The sequence below is a fragment of the Apium graveolens genome, chromosome 9 (genome assembly GCF_009905375.1).
Source record: "Apium graveolens cultivar Ventura chromosome 9, ASM990537v1, whole genome shotgun sequence".
Lineage (NCBI taxonomy): Eukaryota > Viridiplantae > Streptophyta > Magnoliopsida > Apiales > Apiaceae > Apium > Apium graveolens.
In genome coordinates, this window is record NC_133655.1 from 237,408,389 (window position 1) to 237,429,177 (window position 20,789).

Below are 20,789 nucleotides of genomic sequence, written 5' to 3' on the forward strand. Positions count from 1 at the left end.
CGGTTGGCTAGCTTTCTGGTCCCATATTTGAAAAATGTTAACAAAATGAAATCATAATAAAGAACTGGTTTGACATGCTTCTACTCCAAGTAAGTCAACAAAGTTCAGTATCAATGATCCACCCAACTTCCAACAATACACTACTATCCCCATACCAGAACTGTTTATTATGAATGATGCAACTGCTTTGAAACTTGCATAAAACAATCAAGTCAGCAAAAGGAATTCTAAATTATTTCAACTAAGTTTTACTAACACTAATCATAAATTTTCCTCCCGCAAGATTCGAAATAAAGAGATAGTTATCTCTCTCTAACCAATTGAGCCGGTGTCAAAATAATTATTTAATTTACTAATCAAATGATTATTTATAAAATTATTTCAACTAAGTATAGTACATTGTGTTTTGCATATTACAAAATTGCATTTTAGTCTACATTTGTACTTTCAATTTATAATATATTTGTGTAAATCTATTAGATCCATTAATCTTCTTTGCATAATGCATAATCATTTTTTTAATTGAAAACTACAGATTCATAAACTATTTATTTATTAATTTATTAAATTACACTATCTGTTTTTTGAAAAGTTATTATTATTTAAATATTTAATTGTGGAGGGGGGAGAGATACGAGTATTACTCAAACAGAGCCAGCCACGTGATCGTTCTTACTGGGGGCTGGGCTGGGTAGCTGGTCTGTCTCTCCTCAACTTAAAATATTTATCCTCTCCCCCTCATATACTTTTACACATAATTGTATCTATATTTGTCTTCTCCATTTGTATATATACACGCATCTATCTTCATCACTCTACCATCTCTCTCAAAGCACCGTCTCTCTCCTCATTCTCGTCTCTCTCAGGTAATTTCACCGCATTTTTACTTTCTTTTTAGATCTATTTTCCCGCTTAATTTTTATAATTTCATCTAATTGAGCTTAATTTCATTAATTTTTGTATTTATTTGTTATCATATGATGTTTGATATGTATATTGTATTTTAGTGAAGTAGCTGAGGATTAGATCTAATTGAGCTCTTTGATCAGTTGCCATTTATTACTTCCACATTGTTTCGATTCATCGCAATCGTTTCTCATCTATATGTACTCGTAGTTGTCATTTTAGGCAAAATTTATTCTCGTTTGATTACGGTTTGCGATCCGGAATGCTGTTGATGTAATGCCTTAAACATTTTCAGTCATCAAATTAAATTCTGAATATGTATCTGTATTTAGAATTTATTAGATAATACGGTATGTGAGATGTGAATGGTTGTGTTTGTGTGTCATTCGAAGATTTTCCGGACACAAGCATTTGATTGAGTATATAAGCGTTGTATGTAGGTCTTGGTATATTGACATTTATTCTGAGATCACTTCGTAATTAGAATAAGGAGGTGTGAAGCGGTTATTCTGTATTAAGAATGTTATTCAGATCAAAGATGTAAAGTGTGAATATCATGCGTGTGTCTTCTGATTTCTGAAGACTTTCCTATATTGCGGTTGATTGAGTATATTTGCTAGCATTGATGTTTCTATACTGGCATTAAATATGAGATGAGGGTGTTTTTTTAATAAAAGGTAGATCAGTATGATGCTTGGAAATTATTTCTTATTAAATATGTTTACCAATATTTTTACATATATTTGCTAGTTGTTTAGTTGCAGGAAGTAAAATGTACGTAACTGGGCTCACGAGCAATTTGGCAATTTGTATTTCCATAAAGTTTGTTACCCTTATACTCTAACATGGTAAAAAAACATAATAGGATGATCTGTCGTGTTTCTCTTCCAAACGAGTTTAGAGCGTCTGTTGTCCTGCAAACAATTTCGACTTCATTTTAGAAAAGTTCATATTACAATTCACCATTTTTCTGATTGTTAAATAGCTATATATTAATGTTAGCTTTCCTTGCAGGTGCCTTTGAGTGATCAAACATGGCTACTGGACAAATATTTTCAAAGACTACACAAGCATTGTTCTACAATTATAAACAACTACCTATCCAACGAATGCTTGATTTTGATTTTCTTTGTGGTGTGTATACCTTTTTTACCTTGTAATCTAATGTCATAATAGTACAATTACTTGTGAATATAATTTTCCTGATGTAAATTGTTATTAGTTATCTAGCGATCATATAACTATTGTTTTAAATTTACAGGTAGGGATACACCGTCAGTTGCTGGAATTATAAATCCTGGTTCAGAAGGATTTCAGAAGCTCTTTTTTGGTCAGGAAGAAATCGCCATACCGGTACACTCAAGGTTAGTGTGTAACCTCTTTGCTCCTTTTTAATTTTCATGTAATTTATAGTAGCTATGAATTCGGAAAAGGCATTTTTGCATATTTCTAAGTTCTCACATATGACTTTGTGGTTCTGTGAGGTGCTAGTCAATTTTTCTGTAAGTTTAGTTTAGCTGCTTTGGTATGAGAACTTATCATAGTCCAGTCTCTTCACTAATGTGGTTGTATTGAATAAATGAGTATGTATTATGTCAAATAATTTTCTCCATAATTTCTGTTGAGTATAAATGATTGGATGTTTTTGTATAGGGGCATGAAGACACGAGTATGAATTATGATATCTAATACGAGTCTTGTTATGTTATCGGTTCTCCTAAAATCCTGAGGTGTTAGAGGAAGTCCATAAACTGAGTTCTGATACCATTCTAAGTTCTCACATATGACCTTGATTTTAATGTGTTGGAAGGAGGCTTATGTAGATCATCTATTGAACAAGTCCACTTTAGGATTTTGTACTATGATCCTTGCAAGATACTTTTGTTATGAATTAATTTGGATTAAAATATATGTCAAAAAATAGAACTTTATTATGAGTGGAAGGGGAAAATCAAAATTTTGTCCTTTGTGATGTCATAAATCTTAATAAAAGTATGGTCTTCTAATGACAACTTGTCCTAACAATTGTGTCTGTGAAATGTACATTTTGGAAGTAAAGATTTTTAGTAGTTCTAGCTCAAATCAATTAGTGTTGTGTGGTTAAGTTGAATTCTCTTACCTTAGTTTGGATTCACATTGTTTATCAGCATTGAAGCTGCCTGTGCTGCACATCCTACCGCTGATGTATTTATCAACTTCGCATCATTCAGAAGGTTTGTCCGTGAACTTTCAAGTTGTCCTAAAAGTAAAAGATGCTACAAAGCATCATCTTAGTTGGGTATTAAAACATTATCTCTATGTTCTTTCCAGTGCTGCTGATTCATCAAAATCAGCTCTAAAACAGCCGACCATTAGGGTTGTGGCTATAATAGCTGAAGGTGTTCCAGAGTCGGATACGAAGGAATTGATTGCATTTGCAAGAGCAAATAATAAGGTAGAAATTGACAAGGTTTTCCCATCACGCGTCTTTTAAAGATATTGACCTGACCCATGAAATATTTAATCAAGTCTTGCATGTGCACTTGATGCATGTCTCTTAAAGTTATAGCCACCGGAATTTATTTTATTTAAGGATGCATCTTGGTGTTCTGTGCAGGTTGTTATTGGCCCTGCTACTGTTGGGGGTATTCAAGCTGGGGCTTTCAAGATTGGTGACACTGCTGGAACAATTGATAATATTATTCAGTGCAAGCTCTACAGGCCTGGATCGGTTGGATTTGTCTCCAAATCTGTGAGTATTTGTTTTAAAGCTCCTATTTGGTTGTTTTAATTTTTATGTTTTTTTTGTACATGATCTGCCAATGTGCCTTTTCTCTGCCGGGAAGACTTTCTTGATGCTCCATATTTCCATAAACCCTTTATCTGTTGCAACAATACAAAATTTGTTGATGTAATTTGGCTTGTAAACTATTAGACGCTGTAAGTTATGAATCTTAATAGCAAAATCTTCTTATAAGAAGTTCTACTGATAATGTAGAATTATATTTTTCTGTTTTCCCTTGCCTTCCAGAAAAAAAACATATATAACGTGAATTACCATGTAGCAGAAAGGCTAACAGATTATTGTGAGATGTACTTATCGTTGTTGTAAACTACAGGGTGGTATGTCCAATGAAATGTACAACACAATTGCTCGTGTGACTGATGGAATTTATGAAGGTATCCATATGTTGTGGGTATTTTATAAGTTGTGCTATTTTAATGCTTTGATATATAATGTTAAACAGAACAAAAATGCAGGTGCTAATCTCTGACTTCTGTAGGTATTGCCATCGGAGGGGATGTGTTTCCAGGTTCAACCCTGTCTGACCACGTTTTACGGTTTAACAATATTCCCCAGGTATTGCACTGTTTCTATTGAACTGTCTTTCAAATGGGCATGGCAAAAAGTTGTCCTGCAGATAGCATAATCACTAAATCAGTAATTGGATAGAGGCTTTAGAATGCATATCGAACATGAACCAAAATGTGCCATTATGTTAGTTCAAAAGTGTATTAATACAAGTATATTTAAATAATCTAGAAACCGTTCTATGTAAAATTCCGGTAAAAAGCTGAAGTTTCTAACAATATTAACTTCTTTTGCTCCCAATGATCCTTATGTCCAACATGGTGAGACGAAACAATGTGATGACCGCAAAATTTCATTTTCATAGAACTATCCTTGGTGGAAAGGGGAACAATAATAAACACTTAGGCCCTATATGTTTTCTGGAAATTTCCAGGAAAATGTTTTGCAGTATTCTGGCGTTTGTTTGGACTCCAGTCTTTTCTATGTTTGCTTGACTTTCTAGAAAATATTTTCCAAATTTTCCAGTGTTTGTCTTCAGGAAAATAAAATAATTTCTATTTTTTTGAGAAAAGTGATGAATTTCTAGAAAACGACTTCCCCTTTTAAATTAGGAAAACGTTTTCCAAAATGAACGTTTTCTCACCGTTTTTCAAAATAGCAAAATAACGGAAAATGATAGAATATTTTTTTCCAAGAAATATTTTTTCAAGAAATTTTTTCCTGATAATTTTTTTCCACATTTTTTCGTGAAAATATTTTCCTCGAAAAGAGTTTTTAGAAGAAAATTTTCGAGAAAAAGATTTTACAGAATTTTCGGGGGGACAAATTATTTTTCGGAAAACAAACGGAGCCTTAATATTTACAAATTAAGTCTTTTTGTCAAAGGAGGAATTAAGTTCATGCATATGAACTTAGCTTCATAAGTTTCAGCCAGTGTTCTAAAAATCGGAATTCAGGTTGACTCGGTGAGCCTATCGAATCACGAGTACTTGGATTATTCGGCCAGTAATCGGAATGAGTACTCGGATTAAAAATCGGATGCATTAAAATAAAAATTTATAAAATTAATTATTAGTGTATATATCACATGATAAATTACATATTATTCTAAAACGGAAACAATACATATTACTCTTAATTTTATCATCATATATTTCTTAAGTGATAAAAAGATAAATATTAATTAGTTCACTGTTCATATTTCATGCTTGAAACCCGAGAGTTAGATGAGTTTCAGACTTAAAATCGTGGAAATCTTCAATTTTGTACATAATAAGGTATATATAGAGTATAGACTATATATTGAGATAAATGAGTGAATTTTGAAAGGTTTTTATAAATAATTAGATTATTATGTAAGTTCCATTTTTTCATTGTTTGGAATTTTTAATATCAAATCCGATTTGGACCGAGTTATGCCGAGTTTGATCCGAGTTAAGCTCAAGACCGGGTTATTACCAGAATAATGGAAAATCAGCTCGGAAATGAGTCCGAGTCCGAGTACTATCCCGAGTTATCGGCCGCTAATTTTTAGAACACTGGCTTTCAGCATAGTTCATTGTATTATTGTCTGAACACCAGGTTTATGTTGCCACCAATGATGACATTTAGGACATATAGGGTTTATAATTTCGATATTTCCGTTATCCTTAATTTGAGCATTTGTTGGCCTTGCACATGATTCTTGTTTTGCTTGATTTCTGGTTTGACTCAGGTCAAAATGATAGTTGTACTTGGGGAACTTGGTGGGCGAGATGAATATTCCCTAGTTGAAGCCCTAAAAGAGGGAAAAATTAATAAACCAGTAGTTGCTTGGGTCAGTGGAACTTGTGCACGACTTTTCAAGTCTGAAGTACAATTTGGTCATGCGGTGAGCTACTACTATACAGTCTTTGTTGAAGTTTCTTCAGAGATTGCTGGGGGATCCCTGTTTTCACAGTATTGGAATGTTTCTAATTTTCAGTATTTTGCCTATGCAGGGGGCAAAGAGTGGTGGAGAGATGGAGTCTGCACAGGCAAAAAATCAGGCACTTCATGATGCTGGGGCCGTTGTTCCAACTTCATATGAAGCCTTTGAAACTTCAATTAAGGAAACATTCGAGAAATTGGTATAGGCCTGATGTAATTGATTTTTATCACATGCAGCAACATTCAATATTTCATCTTGATTACCAAATTTAACAAGCATGTCTACGCTCTCTTGTTAGGCGGAGAAAGGGGAGATTTCACTGATAAAGGAAGTTCAACCTCCACAAATCCCTGAGGATCTTAGTACTGCAATCAAGAGTGGAAAAGTACGAGCTCCAACTCATATTATTTCTACTATCTCTGATGATAGAGGTAAGAACTTGACATTTACATTGCAGCATAGCTTTAGCAACCATTTGATTTCTCAGTAACTTCATGTTTTCAAAATCTGCAGGTGAAGAGCCATGTTATGCTGGCGTTCCCATGTCCTCCATTGTTGAACAAGGATATGGTGTTGGTGATGTTATCTCCCTATTGTGGTTCAAGCGCAGCCTTCCTCGTTACTGTACACAATTTATCGAGGTCAGCCTTGCACAGTGTGGTTTATTATATTATTTTTTTGTCTTTCAAACATAAATGTGCATATTCTTAAACATATTGATCAGTTAGCTGTTTATGTGACTTCCTCATTCCCAGACCTTCTTACGCGCATTCTGGTTTCCTTTTAAAAGCTGCAACTTTAATATCTAGTTCTTTTCTGATTAATGCACTAAAACTTGGTCAGATTTGCATTATGTTATGTGCCGACCATGGTCCTTGTGTATCTGGAGCTCACAACACAATAGTAACGGCAAGAGCTGGAAAAGACCTTGTGTCCAGTCTTGTTTCAGGTAACTTTAATACTAAGCACATTATGGCCTCTTCAATTGAGCGCTCATTTCCACAACCTGTCTAAAATAGAATACTAATTAAATAAGTGAATACATGCATCAGGGTTGCTAACAATTGGTCCCCGATTTGGCGGGGCTATCGATGATGCTGCTCGATACTTTAAGGATGCTTATGACAGGGTGAGTCTAAGGTTGATTTGGTTGTAATACAATAACTCCCTGAACTCCACACTGGTCGCAGAAACAGAGATCTCACTTGTATACAGAGAGATTTATGCTTGTTTTTAGCTGATCCAACAGTGTATTCATACTAATTTTTTGCACCATTTCATGTACAGAATCTTACACCTTACGAGTTTGTCGAAAGTATGAAAAAGAAAGGAATTCGTGTTCCAGGAATTGGACACAGGTAGAGCCTTGGTTTTTCCTTTTGTACCATTTTGAATCTCTTTAAGTTATATTGTTAGCGGTTTTCAAAATATTGTATTCTTTGTCGATTACAAGCTTAATTTGGATTTCTTTATTCCTTATGTGGAATATGATAAAATAATAGGATAAAGAGAGGTGATAACAGAGATAAGCGAGTAGAGCTTCTGCAACTCTTTGCACGCACTCATTTTCCTTCTGTAAAGTACATGGAGTATGCCGTTCAAGTTGAAAACTACACTCTCTCAAAGGCAAATAACCTGGTCCTTAATGTTGATGGTGCCATCGGCTCTCTGTTCTTGGATCTCCTAGCTGGGAGTGGAATGTTCACCAAACCAGAAATTAATGAGATTGTTGGTATTGGTTATCTGAATGGGCTCTTCGTCCTTGCTCGTTCCATTGGTCTCATTGGGTGAGTTAGATTGGGTTGTGAGTATTTATTAGAGTCTTAGCATTGTGCTTACTGAGTGAGTTTCTTTCTTAGCAAAGTGCTTATACACTATATATCTAAATGTCTTGTTTGAATTTCCAGGCACACGTTCGATCAGAAGAGACTAAAGCAGCCACTATATCGTCACCCATGGGAAGACGTTCTGTATACAAAATGAAAGTTTGTATGACGGTAACAGCCGCTCTAATACATGTTACCATTCAGATGTTCCTGCACAATTTCTTTGAGATGTTTGCTTAAAAGTTACTCAGAAGTGTATCATGTCCGGCTACATTCGAGAATATTTATGGAGGAAAGAGAAACCTTGGAGTCAGAAACATGTTATAGTTAGTAAGAGTGAGGATACTTTGTTACTAGTTCGAGGCAATAATATAGATTTAAGAATTCTCTATTATACATTAAATATATCACGTACACCAAAGAGTTGTAAAATTCCTAATATTGCCTTAAATTGTAACTTTCGTCATCAACAGTTTTGCCAAAGTAGGAAACAGCTGAGCACTTTATTTTTGGTTTTACTATATTACAAAGTATATACAGCTAATATAGAATATCTTGAAAGGGGAGCAGCAGAGCAAATAGATGTTATCATCTTCAGGAAAAAAAATGAATAAATTAAGACGTCTTGTTTATACAGTTCACGAATATCGGAAGCTTTTGTTTGGATATGTTACTATAAACCGGTGCATATACGGGGCATGGGCCATGCATTATTAACCTGAGAATCACCTGGTGAGTATGCTCCAAATATAGACGTGGGCTTGGTTGATACAAATTTTTAGTTAATTTGTTTAAAATGTTCATCTATTATATTTGGTTAAAGTTGTTTAGATTTCAGAATTATAAGTTAAAAAACTAGAGGCTCTTCTATTCAGATTGATATGACCCCGATTAACAGGAATTAGAACTTGATGCAAAAAAAGTGATGGGCAACAAAACCGACTGTTTTGTTATACTTTTGTTATTTGTACCTAAAGCTTTATTGAAATTGACTGGCCCATATTTCACAATTTTAAAAACGAGCCTGCACCTTCTATAAATAATAAACTTGTTAATATTCTGGGAAGAGAAGTCAACTTTAAATTTTATACCCATAAATAAATATATCTAAAAATTGAAAGAAAAGTAGCAATTTATTGGTAGGCTCTTCATGACTGGATGGATAACTATAAAGTGGGCCGTGGGGGATGACAACATAAAAATTTGGCTGGAGAATAAAGGGTGGCCGCACTATAAATAACAACCAGTCGATATAAATTGTGATGCATTTTTATGGAAAGTTAGCCATACGGCTATTGCAATAAATCTAAAAATACTTAAACCACACTTTGTGCAAATAAAAGGATCAACAATATTGTAACTAGAACAAACTTATACAAATGAGACAAAGGGTCCTTTGTCCTTGTATCAGAACGCACCAATTAATAAGAAATTTCTATAACATTTTTCAGAAAACCAATTTTTTTTTATATACAAATTTATCTTTTAATGTTTTTTTTTAAAGAAGAAACTGGGGGAACCAATATCATGATTCTGTTGTGGTGGTTTATAAAAACTAAAAAGGAAGGACGACCCATCAAGAAGCCAACATGGTTAGTTTTATAATCACAGTAATTTTATTATTTTTATTTGTTTCCTTGCTGTGTGACTCTGCGTGAGAGAGAGAGATTGATTGTGCGTGCGAGTCTTTAAAATTAATTAAAAGCAGAGAGAGGGAGAGAGATAGAGAAAGAGGGAGAGAGGGAGATTGATTGTGTTCGAGTGTTTAATATTAAAAGCAGCGAGAGAGAGAATAAAATAAAAGCAGCCTCTCTCTCTAAGCTTAGCTAAAAAGCTCAGCCTTCATCACATTCCCTATTTGGTCACACACACAAAAACACACACTTAAACGGAATGATAAACTAATTCATAACAGAATCATCCACACATATTTATATGCTCATACACACACAACTATAAATGGACAACACTACAGATGAGCTAATAAAGAAGATCCAAGTGTTAGAATCAGAGCATGAGCAACTCAAACAAGAGATGTCTAAGTTAATCATCTCCGGCGATCATCGCCGGCGGTCTCAATCTATTTCTCCGCAGAGACGCCGGAGATTCGCCGGAGATTCTGGCTCCTTAGCGGCGTTTAGAAAAGGCTCCGCTTCTTTCAGACATTCTTCGCCTTTGCGCAGAGAGACTAGGAGTACTGGTGAAGCTTGTAACTCGCCGGCGCCGCCGCCGGAGCAGACGGCGGTGGAGTTTAGTGATAGCCAGTATTTGAGTATATTGGAGTCTATGGGACAGTCGGTTCATATATTTGATCTAAATTTTCATATTTTTTACTGGTGAGTGTTTATATATATATATATTGAGATTGCTTGTATATGAAGTATAGGTTTGTGTTGTAAGTTGATTGTTGGTTATATTTTGATTTATATGCTTGTTAAGAGTATAGATTGCTGATGTTACCTGTTATAGTAGAACCGATAATGAATAACCTCGTCAAATTAATAATTTTCCCTGTCTCAGTAAGAGAAAGGAACGGTGTTTTTTTAATCTCGATAAATGAATGAATTTTCTGAAGATTTCATTTATCGAGATTCAACTGTGTGAGGTGAAGTTGATGAGGAGCTTGTTTGTCATCGATTGAAGCATATTTTTAGCTAAAAGTATTGTTTGGTAAAACAAATTATGGTTTTGCATCGTCGAAGCTACTTTTAGTGCTCAACTATATGTCAGAGAAACTGTAATATTTATATTTTAGGATCTAGCAGCTAACACTTTCTCAAGCAACAGTTTCTCGCGCAGCAGGTCGGGGACAACAATGACGACTTGGCCCTAAGCATTAGAAGTTGAACTTAAGATACCTAGAGTAAAATGTTTGTGAAGTTATTTGTATATGTGCTATGTGGTTGAAATACTCTATTGTAGTTGGAATTATTATGTTTTTATGATGGGCCTTTATGTTTTTTGGTTGATTAGGAATCCGAAAGCACATCAGTTGTATGGATATGCTGCTACCGAAGCTCATGGACAGAATGTTGTTGACCTCCTGGTGGATCCAGAAGACCGTGATTTAGGTTATACTATATTAAATCATACTTTGAATATGAGGGAGAGTTGGACAGGGAAGTTTCCAACTAAGACAAAGAGAGGTGGAAAACTTGAAGTTATTGCCACAAATTCTCCATTTTACGATGATAATGGCAACTTGATCGGGGTTATTTGTGTATCAAATGATTCAAGGCCTTTTGAAGAAATGAGTTCAGCTTTGCTTGCTGCACAGAAAGTTGAAGCTGATTCGAGTGTTATGAGCCTGCCTAGGAGAATTGCTTCTGCTAAACTTGGGCTAGATCCACAACAGCCTCTGCAAGTTGCAATTGCCTCAAAGATCTCAAATTTGGTCAGTATGTACATATCCAAGTAGTATGTTTTCTGTTATCGTAAGCTATTATTGATTTTTCCTGTGACACTAATCAGGCTTCCAAGGTGAGCAGCAAGGTCAAATCGAAGATAAAGACAGGAGATAGCATTATGGACTGCGAAGGTGGAAGCGGAGGAAGTCATAATTCTGATCATGGCTTTTCAGATACTTCTCTTTTAGAACAAAAGGAGGATACAGTTTCAAGTGGTGCTAGCACCCCTAGAGGAGAGATCCACCCATCTTCATTTGGAGTCTTTTCTCACGCTGCTCATGACGTATATCCAAATGGCAAAGACTCGAGAGATTATAATGATGAGAGTGAGGGGAAAATTGGGATCCATAAGATTTTTACTTCAAAGGCAGAGGCGTGGATGAGCAAGAAAAATATAACATGGCCATGGAAAGGAAATGGGCAGGAAAGGTTGGAACCAAGAAGTGCTCAAGCTGTCCATCCCCAGATACATAGTAATCAAGAGAGCAATATAGCTCATAACATGAGCTATAACACATCAGCAAGACCAGAAAAATATGTGTTTGAAACCAACAGATTAGCCCATAAGGAGGCCCCGGGGTCCTGGCCCTCAACGAATGTTAACAGCTCAAGCAGTTCAAGTAGCTGCGGTAGCACCAGTAGTAGTACTATTAATAGAATGGAAACGGATGCTGATTCACTGGACTGTGAAATTCTGTGGGAAGACTTGACTATTGGAGAACAAATTGGGCAAGGTATTATATTTTAAATTCTGATTCCTATTACAATTCAATAATTGTAAAAGCTCCCTAAATTCCAAATCAGATTGTTTACTTTACTTGAGTCATTGTTGTTTCAACATTATCCAGTATTTATTGTCCTTTGTTTGGTAGAGGTCTTGTTTCCAAACCCTCTTACTTCTAACATACTCACAATTGTATATGGACACCATTATTGTTGCTCAATAATGAGTTCGTACCCCCTTGTGTTTGTTATGGTGAAACGTTCACTTCACCCTTAACGGGCCTACGTTTTAATGGATAGGTCCATTTAGTGGTTTTTCCCAACATCCTACGTTTTTGTGGAATTTCTGTCTAATAAATAGAGTGGTTATTTTCATTGTCTAATCCCTTACTCTTAAATATGTTCTTGCAGGTTCTTGTGGAACTGTTTATCATGGCTTGTGGTATGGATCAGTATGTTCCTTTGCTCTTATACTATTGTTATTTCTGGAAACAGACAAAAGCACTTTCATGAACCAAGTAAATGCAAAGTAGTAGAAAGTTATCCACATCGCTAATTACATGTTATAAGTGCATATCATAGTAGGGCATACCGGTAACTTATCAATACCAGCTTACGCCCCGTGCGATGCACGGGTCTTGATTAATATTTATATTTTTTTATTTCTATTTTATATAATTTTATTAAAATTCTATAAAAAAAATACTAAATAATGATTATATTATTATGCTTTTTATTGTGTATAATTCCAAGTTAAGTTTAAATAGTATATCATTGATGAGATTTTATTCATAAATAATAATGTAAATATTTGTTGTTGATGAGATTCGAATCTCAAAACTTATATGCATCTTTATAAATAATAATATAAATATTTGTTGTTAACGGGATTCAAACCTGAGAACTTATATGTATCTTTATAATAATAATATAAATGTTTGTTGTTGACGGGATTCGAACCTGAGAACTTGTAGAGTGTATTTTTTAGTATTTAAATCTGACGGCTCTTATTATTTGATGAAGAAGATCCGACGGTCGTGATGGAAAGCGATAACCAAAATAAGGGGTTAACCAAACTACAAATTATACCACATTCCGGTTATTCCGGTTATTGTAGTATAGTATAGATGTAGAAAGAGCTTAAACTATCAAGCTATCGACCAAATTTCCATATCACGCCTCTTCACAAATTCATATATATCATTAAAGAAGGTGTTTGAAAAATCAAAACTAGGTTGTGAAAGAAGCCTCACATAGTCAGTAATCTACCTGCTTAAATTGCATACTACAGTTTTTATCTTTCCTAAATGTCCAATTTTTAGCTACAAACTCTAATTGCTTGTGAGGAAAAACCATATAATAAAATGTGAATTCGCTAGTTCGGTGTGTAATAAGTTGGCATCTATGTTTTGCAGGATGTTGCAATCAAGGTATTTTCCAAGCAAGAATATTCAGATGATGTCATATTTGCTTTCAGAGAAGAGGTGACTATTTTTTCTCCAAGTCCACGCACTAAATTGAATTATTGTTGATAAACTACTGTCCTTGCGTCTTCAGATGAAACCGGATAAAGAAGTATGCGTCACTTTTGATCATTTAAAAAGGATGATAAAATAATTTGTTTTTAGAGGCCATAATGAATTATGCATCTGCAGGACAACCAAACTTTGCTTTATTTTTCCTCATGGTAATATATCCTAGATATCATCAGAAAAAGGTGTTTTTAATGTACAAATATGTCTGGTACTATAAACTATAAATATGGGCGGGCATGTACTGGCACGAAGATGTAGAAGTAGTAAGATACTTTACATCCAATTCTAAATGGCCGGACATGAGCAAAATTAGGAGAATAATTTCTAAATGAATGGCTTGGACCTAGTGTAACTAAATGAACAGCTTAGCTGTTTTAAGGAAGAATGTATTACTAAGATATTAAAAAAGAAAGGATTTCAAGAGAATAAACCTGAATAAAATAAGTCAGACACCAGGAACTAGCAAGGCCTAAGCAGACACGTCACCTAGTACACTCTGTTATTCTTGCATTGTGTGTCTTGGTCTCCTAGTTCCTGTTCTAGTCTAAAATAAAACTATACCAATTTCTGATGAAAATGAATATATTAATTATTATCTTAATCACTGGTCAAGGTCTCACAAAATCATCTCAATATAGAGTTAAGAGATAATCAACAAAATGGTTGATTATGGGCCAAAAAAAAAGATTAAACCCAGTTCCCTTACGTATGGGTGAAACTTGATAGCCTTCTCTTGGAGTGGGAGTCTGTGTGGTACAAGGCTAAAACGCTTACGTACTTGTCTACAGGATTGTCCTTAGATTCCCTTCATAAATTTGCTTGTCATGTGGACGAGCATTCTTATTGAAAGCTTATTGTTAGAATTTATTTTATTTGTTTAATAAAGATTCATACATTATACTGATAAGTGATATCTAGTTCTGATGTTAGAGGCTGATAATTTGTTTACTTGAAGGTTGCTCTCATGAAAAGGCTTCGACATCCAAACATTTTGCTTTTTATGGGTGCTGTATCTTCACCTGAGCGGCTCTGCATTGTGACAGAGTTCCTTCCTCGGTTTCATTCTCCAACTCCTTGTGAATACTTTACTGTTGCAAGCAGTTTCCCGTATTCTTTGCCTGTATAATAAAAAAATAATATCTAAAATTTGCATGTTACTTGGTACTTCTGGTGTCTAACGTAATAACTGGCAAGCAAATCCGAAAAATTTAAAAATTGTCCCAATTATTTGTTAATTCCTTCCATGGAAACAATACACAAATTAGATGTAAAGAGTGGCCTACCAGTTCTCCCAAACCTAATAGGCAAACTACATTGTTATGGAGGAGTATAATTAGTTTATTCAGAGTTGTTCTTTATTGTAAGATTGCAGATTTGTGATATACTTTCTGATCTTTTTGTGGTTTTGCAGTGGAAGTTTGTTTAGATTGCTACAAAAAAGCACTTCCCAAAAAAGTACTTCACGTTTAGACTGGAGACGGCGTGTTCATATGGCCTTAGATATAGTAAGATCCACATAGCATACTTGTATATACGTAGTAAGACGAACATATTCACTCACATGTATTTATTTGGTTTTCTCTTGCTACCAACTATTTTTTGAAGAAAGCAATATCTTGCTATCTATTAGTTTTTTAATTTTAAACCAGTAACTAAAACGTTTTCTAGAGATATGTATCTAATTGGAACTTATCACACACTATCTATTTTCTTACCTATATATAGGCAAGAGGGGTGAATTATCTTCATCGCTGCAGCCCACCTATCGTCCATCGTGATTTGAAGTCCTCAAATCTTCTTGTTGACAAGAGCTGGAATGTGAAGGTCTTTATCATTCACTTCATGTTTATTGTTGGGATCTTTTCACAATTTCACTTTTAATATATTTACTTTGCTTTATCCGCCCTTACATTTGAAATATATTAACGGTTTTGGTTAATATCAAGAATTATCTCATATATTAAGTTCAATAGGTTGGTGATTTTGGTTTGTCGCGTCTCAAGTATGGTACATATCTGGAGACAATAACGGGAAAGGGAACGGTATATTATAGATGCTTAAGATCTGATTTTTAAGTGGGAAAAAAGAGTCTTCATTTAACTTACTATTCTATTTTCTTTGGTGTAGCCTCAATGGATGGCTCCAGAAGTTCTTCGCAATGAACCGTCTGATGAAAAGTATAGTATGCCTTCGTAATTACTGCTTTTGCGTTGAGTATCGGGCAAAGCTTATAATTCTAGTATGTGTTGCTGGTTGAGACTTTCAGGTCTGATGTTTACAGCTATGGGGTTGTATTATGGGAACTTGCCACGGAGAAGATCCCCTGGGAACATCTTAACTCAATGCAGGTAAACTGCCTATATCTATTTCTAGTTGATCGAACAAAAAAATTGGTAAAATGTGACCAAAATCTTATTAGGTGGGGGACCAAAAGCAGGGCATTTATGTTGGCTGATCTCTAATCTTAGGATAGTGGGAAGATATAGACAATATGTAAAAGGACCTGAAGATGTTCTTCTGTTGGCAAAAACCTCAGGCGACTAGGAAAATAGGCAGTACAGAGTATTGAAGTCACAGTGAAGAAAGAATTTAATTGGTCTATTTGTATGACTTAAAACACATTCAAAGTTACGTAGGGTACACATATGCTAAATAAAAGCTTTGTAACTGTTTATTCTTGTAAAGCTTGAGCCGTGCAGATAAAAGGAAGAGAAGAGGTCAATTTGTAAAGACATATCAAAGTAAATTCTGGATGAACCTTGGTATAAGTGAAGAAAAAAAACAACAATTGAAAGTTAAGCTAGATGTTTGATTTAAATGGAAGGAAAACAGTTTTAACTTTTCTGGTTTAGCATGCATGGTGATGATTTTTATACTTTCAGGTGATTGGCGCAGTAGGGTTTATGAACCAACGGCTTGAGATCCCAAATGACGTGGATGCACGATGGGCTTCTATTATTGAGAGCTGTTTCCAAAGGTTCCTAACCTCATTAAGCTTTTTTCCCGTTTTACTTCAGTTATTTAAAAAGTAAAAGCTTTATATAATAATAGTTTGGTCTCGTATGTTAGAGAATGGCCCTTTCCAGGATCTTATATTATTCTAAGGAACCAGTTACTCTAAAATCTCAAGGTGTTAGAGAATGGCCATTTTCAGGATCTTATATTATTCTAACATCATATAGAAATGCTCATATAATTTTTTCCCAAAGATTGGGATAAACTATAGGAAATATAAGTGATTTCTGAGATGCATGTAAGAGAATATGATTTATATCACAGGCAGTGGATTGAAATGCAACTGCAACTACTGTAGAAGTTCTGCAAATTCTTATAATAGGAGTAAAAATCACAAGTAACCATTAAACAAATATAGTCCCATGTTCAAATCGCTCTTCTTCGAGGCTTTTAATTATATTTTAGGTGCAAAGTGCCATAGTCACCTATAATTTATCCTCACAGAACAATTATAATTTTGGATTATTTTTCTAATCCAGTGAATTCCAATCTTCATTAATCTCATGTTTTAAAGATAACAATTTACCTAATTATAGGACACAAAATGATATTTTAACTTTCAAATGTGCATTGAACTGATATGAATTATGATGACAGCGAACCCAAAAACCGGCCAACATTTCAAGAGTTGTTGGAAAGACTTAAAGATCTGCAGCGGCAGTACACCATTCAATTCAAGCAGAACACAGCAATGCAGGACCTACCACCCTGATAGAGTGAAGCACACATGTAGTCCAGGAGTGATTATGACCAAGGAGCATTTCCATGCCAGTATAAACAATCACGTCTTTGCCAGATCTGCCGGATCGTCACAACAAATTAGTTGTTTTGCAGAGTTCTTGAAGTAAAGATCGCTCTCATTTATTAAAGTCGTCAGGAATATCTTGTGCATTTTATATTTCGACATCTACTTCTAGGCAGGCCAAGGGTCTTTGAATTTGCATGTTATGCCATAAAGGCAAATATCTTTTACACCAAATGTCACTGGTATGTTATTTTTTTAAAGGTTTTGCTTGTCTTTTTCATTATTATTACCTTTTAGTTTTAGGTGATTCAGTATACGTTTCATAGTAATAGGAACAAGGTGAGAGTAAAGTCTTCACTTCTTGTTATTCACAGTTCAGTCAGAGAAGTAGAGATTTTAATTTTTAACCAACACCTGTGCCCTCCCCCGCACCCTCTCCCTTAAACAAAACCCTTGCTTTCATTCTCCAATGAAAGTTTCGGGGATCAGTCAAGGTTCTGTTAATATGTGCTCCTATAGTCCAAATGTAACATTAATATGCTATCCGGCGATTGCTTGCTTTGTTTCAGGTAGAGCAGTAGACAAACTAGACCTACAGTGGGATACAGGGCTTGAGCACAAGCTCATCAGCAAGTCGACTCGGGCATTACATTGCTTGATAAGGCTTTTAAGCATCAACTCGGGAATTTTGAGTGAACAAAGACAAAAACATAATTCAAGCTTATTAATAAATCAAACCCCGACCATAAATTATAAGCTTTTAAAACTTGCAGTCCATTATTTTTAGTGGATAAGATAAAATTTGGTTCCATCGATAATAATGTACGTATAAAACGAAGTTCGACGATTGGAGTTGTTGAACACTAAATTTGTTAACTAAGCCTCAATTTAATTCAAGGAAAAAGTTGGAACAAAAGGTTGAAGAACTAGAATCAGTTTAAAATCCCAGTAGTTTGAAGGACAGCGAAGAACATTGTTTGGTAAGAATAAGCAGAATCGTAATTCAATTATTGGGGGCATGTTTCAGTAAAAAATGAAAATTATGAGACCCATGACAATATTATGAAATTAAGTCAATTAATCCTTCCGAGTGTGGGGCGAGATCTGAATGCTATGTTGGTGGTGCAGAAAGGGAAGGCAGCGACAGAAGCATGCAAGATGATAACGCAAATTCAAGTCCAAGCAGGCAACCAGTCCTTGCCATTAATGAAATCTACTGAAAGGAAAGGAGCAACTTCTTTATCAGTTAGTTGTTTAGCCCATTTAGCTCTCTTATCTGTTGGTGCCCCTGGTCCATAGCACTTGTACTCTGCCTGGTAAAGATTCCTGTTCTCATTTCACAAACAATGTTTCCATTACAAACAGGGCTACTGGATTAACTATTATAAGTACATCAAGCTCAAAGTCGATTACAGCCATTAAAACACTGGTAGCAAGATGAAGTACTTACTCAGTGCTACCATCCTCGTATCTCCAAATGCTCCAGCCCTCGGGTACAATGGTATTTGAAATGTAAGTTTTTGCAAACACGACTCTGGAAAATGCTCCTTTTGCTCTACCCAAGTACACATTTCCACCGATTCCATAAACTTTCCCGCCCTGGAACACAAATCCACTGCCTTCATTTGATGCTGGTCTGTTCTGTGCTGTTATTGACCCATGTATCTCTATCCTTTTGTCTTCAACCACGAATATCTCACACTCCTGAATCCACAAATGTACGTCGTTTTCTTAAATAGATTGAAACGATCATCCAAAACATACAAAAAAATATCAAAATGATGGGCTACTCACGTGAAAAATGGATTGTGCACGCCCGAAAATGAAATCAATTGAGCCTTGAATGTAACAATTATCATAATAATGCCTGCCTCTGTAGTCAAACAGCGTGTTATGGGTGCTATGAAATGCGCAATTGTAGAAAGCCACCATGTCCGCTCCCGCGAGGACTGCCACCGATTGATTTTGGGAGGAAAATGCTACACCAGTGGGAGCATTATTCTACAAAATGCATCAACCAGTAATTTTTGCATCATCATTAGTAGTTAACATAGTTTACAAAATCAAGAACTGTTGTTTTTTTTTATCAAATAAGGGACAGAGACAAATAAACCTTGACGCTGAGACCAAACACAACAACATGCTGAGCTTGAACTTTGAGGGTAGCGGATTCAGTGTTGTCAACAGAGCTCTGAGACCAACTTATCGCTGTTTTTCCTCTTCCATTTCCTCGTAGGAATATGAAAGGTTTCTTTTCTGGTATTGTCACCTTTTCTCTGCAACATTATTCATCAACATTGTTTGCATCGTCATTACTAAAACTACATTCATAATAACAATTTTGTAATAATACCTATAAACACCTCTGCTAACATTGATTATGACCCAATTAGTATTCCCATCAGGGACGGAATTTATTGCAGCTTGAATTGACTTGATTTCCCCATTTTCTCCACTTAAACCAACGTTAATTGTCGTCCGGTTGGTGCCAATCTTTTGTGTCAGCATATTAGCGTCAACAATGGTTGGAGTCGGAGGTGGCGTTCCACCACAGACAACATCGAATGATGAAATGAATGTTATAGCAAGAAGCAAATAAAATGTTCTACCAATTATTGGTTTATCCTGAAAAGATGAATGCATTTTGTTCTAAGAGCCAAAATGAAATTGTTTAAAGTGATGTATGTGAAAATGGAATGACAGGGCCATTCAAAGGATTTGAGATTGAGATGTTGGTTTTCTTTGTTCTTGTTTTTAGATGCTACTGCCATTAGGACAAGAATTCCAGTTAGGGGGTGGCATTTTCAGAGAACTTAGGACTTCCAATAATAATTGTGTGGTTGTTATGATGTCTTCATTTTTTGTCACTACACCTGTTTTTAATCAACATTTCCTGTTTTCATACCTTTGTCTTGAAATGTTGATTAACCTTTAGTTAATTTAAGATTCCTATGATACAACTCATGAAAATTTCTTTATTACTCATATCATGTCAATGAAAGATAATTCAAAATTTTAACAAAGAAGTATATAAAATTTTAAAAATTTAGAATGGACTATTTGGGATTTATCCGTGTTTTGCTGTTGCATGCAAACAAGTGGAGATAACAGTGATCAATCCCCATTGTTGATCGAAGTATTGTAAATGTATTAATCTAACTCTTATATATATATGTGCTGATTTTTATGGATTCCACCATTTTGTCGAGTCCTCAGAGTCCATAATAAAATATCTTGTAAAACGTGTTATTTTGCAAAACATGTCACACAAATAGCATAACTTCAACAAAATCATGCAAATCTCATATATTTACATAACTATGTATGTTCAGCAACCAATATGTTCTCAAACATGAACATGTTCTGTAAACTAAATATGTTTTGTAGAATAATATATTGTTGCAATGTTCTGCTTGTAAAATGTGTGCAAT

At 35.0% G+C, this 20,789-nt stretch overlaps 3 protein-coding genes across 5 annotated transcripts; 2 read left to right on the forward strand and 1 right to left on the reverse strand.

Moving 5' to 3' along the window:
- Nucleotides 1–655: 655 nt before the first annotated feature.
- LOC141684116 (ATP-citrate synthase beta chain protein 2) lies at nt 656–8,444 on the forward strand. Its single transcript, XM_074488955.1, has 17 exons — nt 656–866; nt 1,921–2,040; nt 2,168–2,270; nt 3,054–3,119; nt 3,217–3,340; nt 3,503–3,637; nt 4,005–4,065; nt 4,170–4,246; nt 5,913–6,068; nt 6,178–6,306; nt 6,406–6,538; nt 6,621–6,748; nt 6,951–7,056; nt 7,160–7,236; nt 7,395–7,465; nt 7,610–7,894; nt 8,015–8,444. The coding sequence occupies exons 2-17, from the start codon at nt 1,941–1,943 to the stop codon at nt 8,088–8,090; spliced, it is 1,827 nt and encodes a 608-aa protein (XP_074345056.1). The 5' UTR covers nt 656–866; nt 1,921–1,940; the 3' UTR covers nt 8,091–8,444.
- A 1,207-nt stretch (nt 8,445–9,651) lies between these two features.
- Nucleotides 9,652–17,641, forward strand: LOC141686670 (uncharacterized). 3 transcript variants are annotated; one of them, XM_074491713.1, is made up of 13 exons: nt 9,654–10,269; nt 10,907–11,327; nt 11,405–12,074; nt 12,475–12,515; nt 13,479–13,547; nt 14,554–14,654; nt 15,010–15,103; nt 15,324–15,422; nt 15,572–15,640; nt 15,726–15,775; nt 15,865–15,946; nt 16,481–16,575; nt 17,211–17,641. In XM_074491713.1, the coding sequence occupies exons 1-13, from the start codon at nt 9,893–9,895 to the stop codon at nt 17,323–17,325; spliced, it is 2,283 nt and encodes a 760-aa protein (XP_074347814.1). In that variant the 5' UTR covers nt 9,654–9,892; the 3' UTR covers nt 17,326–17,641. The 3 variants fall into 3 exon arrangements, with proteins under 3 accessions (XP_074347815.1, XP_074347814.1, XP_074347816.1); XM_074491715.1 differs by lacking the exon at nt 9,654–10,269 and adding an exon at nt 10,408–10,803; XM_074491714.1 differs by lacking the exons at nt 16,481–16,575; nt 17,211–17,641 and adding an exon at nt 16,284–16,468 and having other exon boundaries at nt 9,652–10,269.
- A 635-nt stretch (nt 17,642–18,276) lies between these two features.
- LOC141682939 (putative pectinesterase 67) lies at nt 18,277–20,197 on the reverse strand. The gene is made up of 5 exons (XM_074487627.1): nt 19,712–20,197; nt 19,472–19,634; nt 19,153–19,359; nt 18,809–19,062; nt 18,277–18,684 (listed from the first exon to the last, which is right to left on the reverse strand). Exons 1-5 carry the CDS (start codon nt 19,999–20,001, stop codon nt 18,531–18,533), a joined length of 1,068 nt encoding a protein of 355 aa, XP_074343728.1. The 5' UTR covers nt 20,002–20,197; the 3' UTR covers nt 18,277–18,530.
- Between the last annotated feature and the right edge of the window lie 592 nt (nt 20,198–20,789).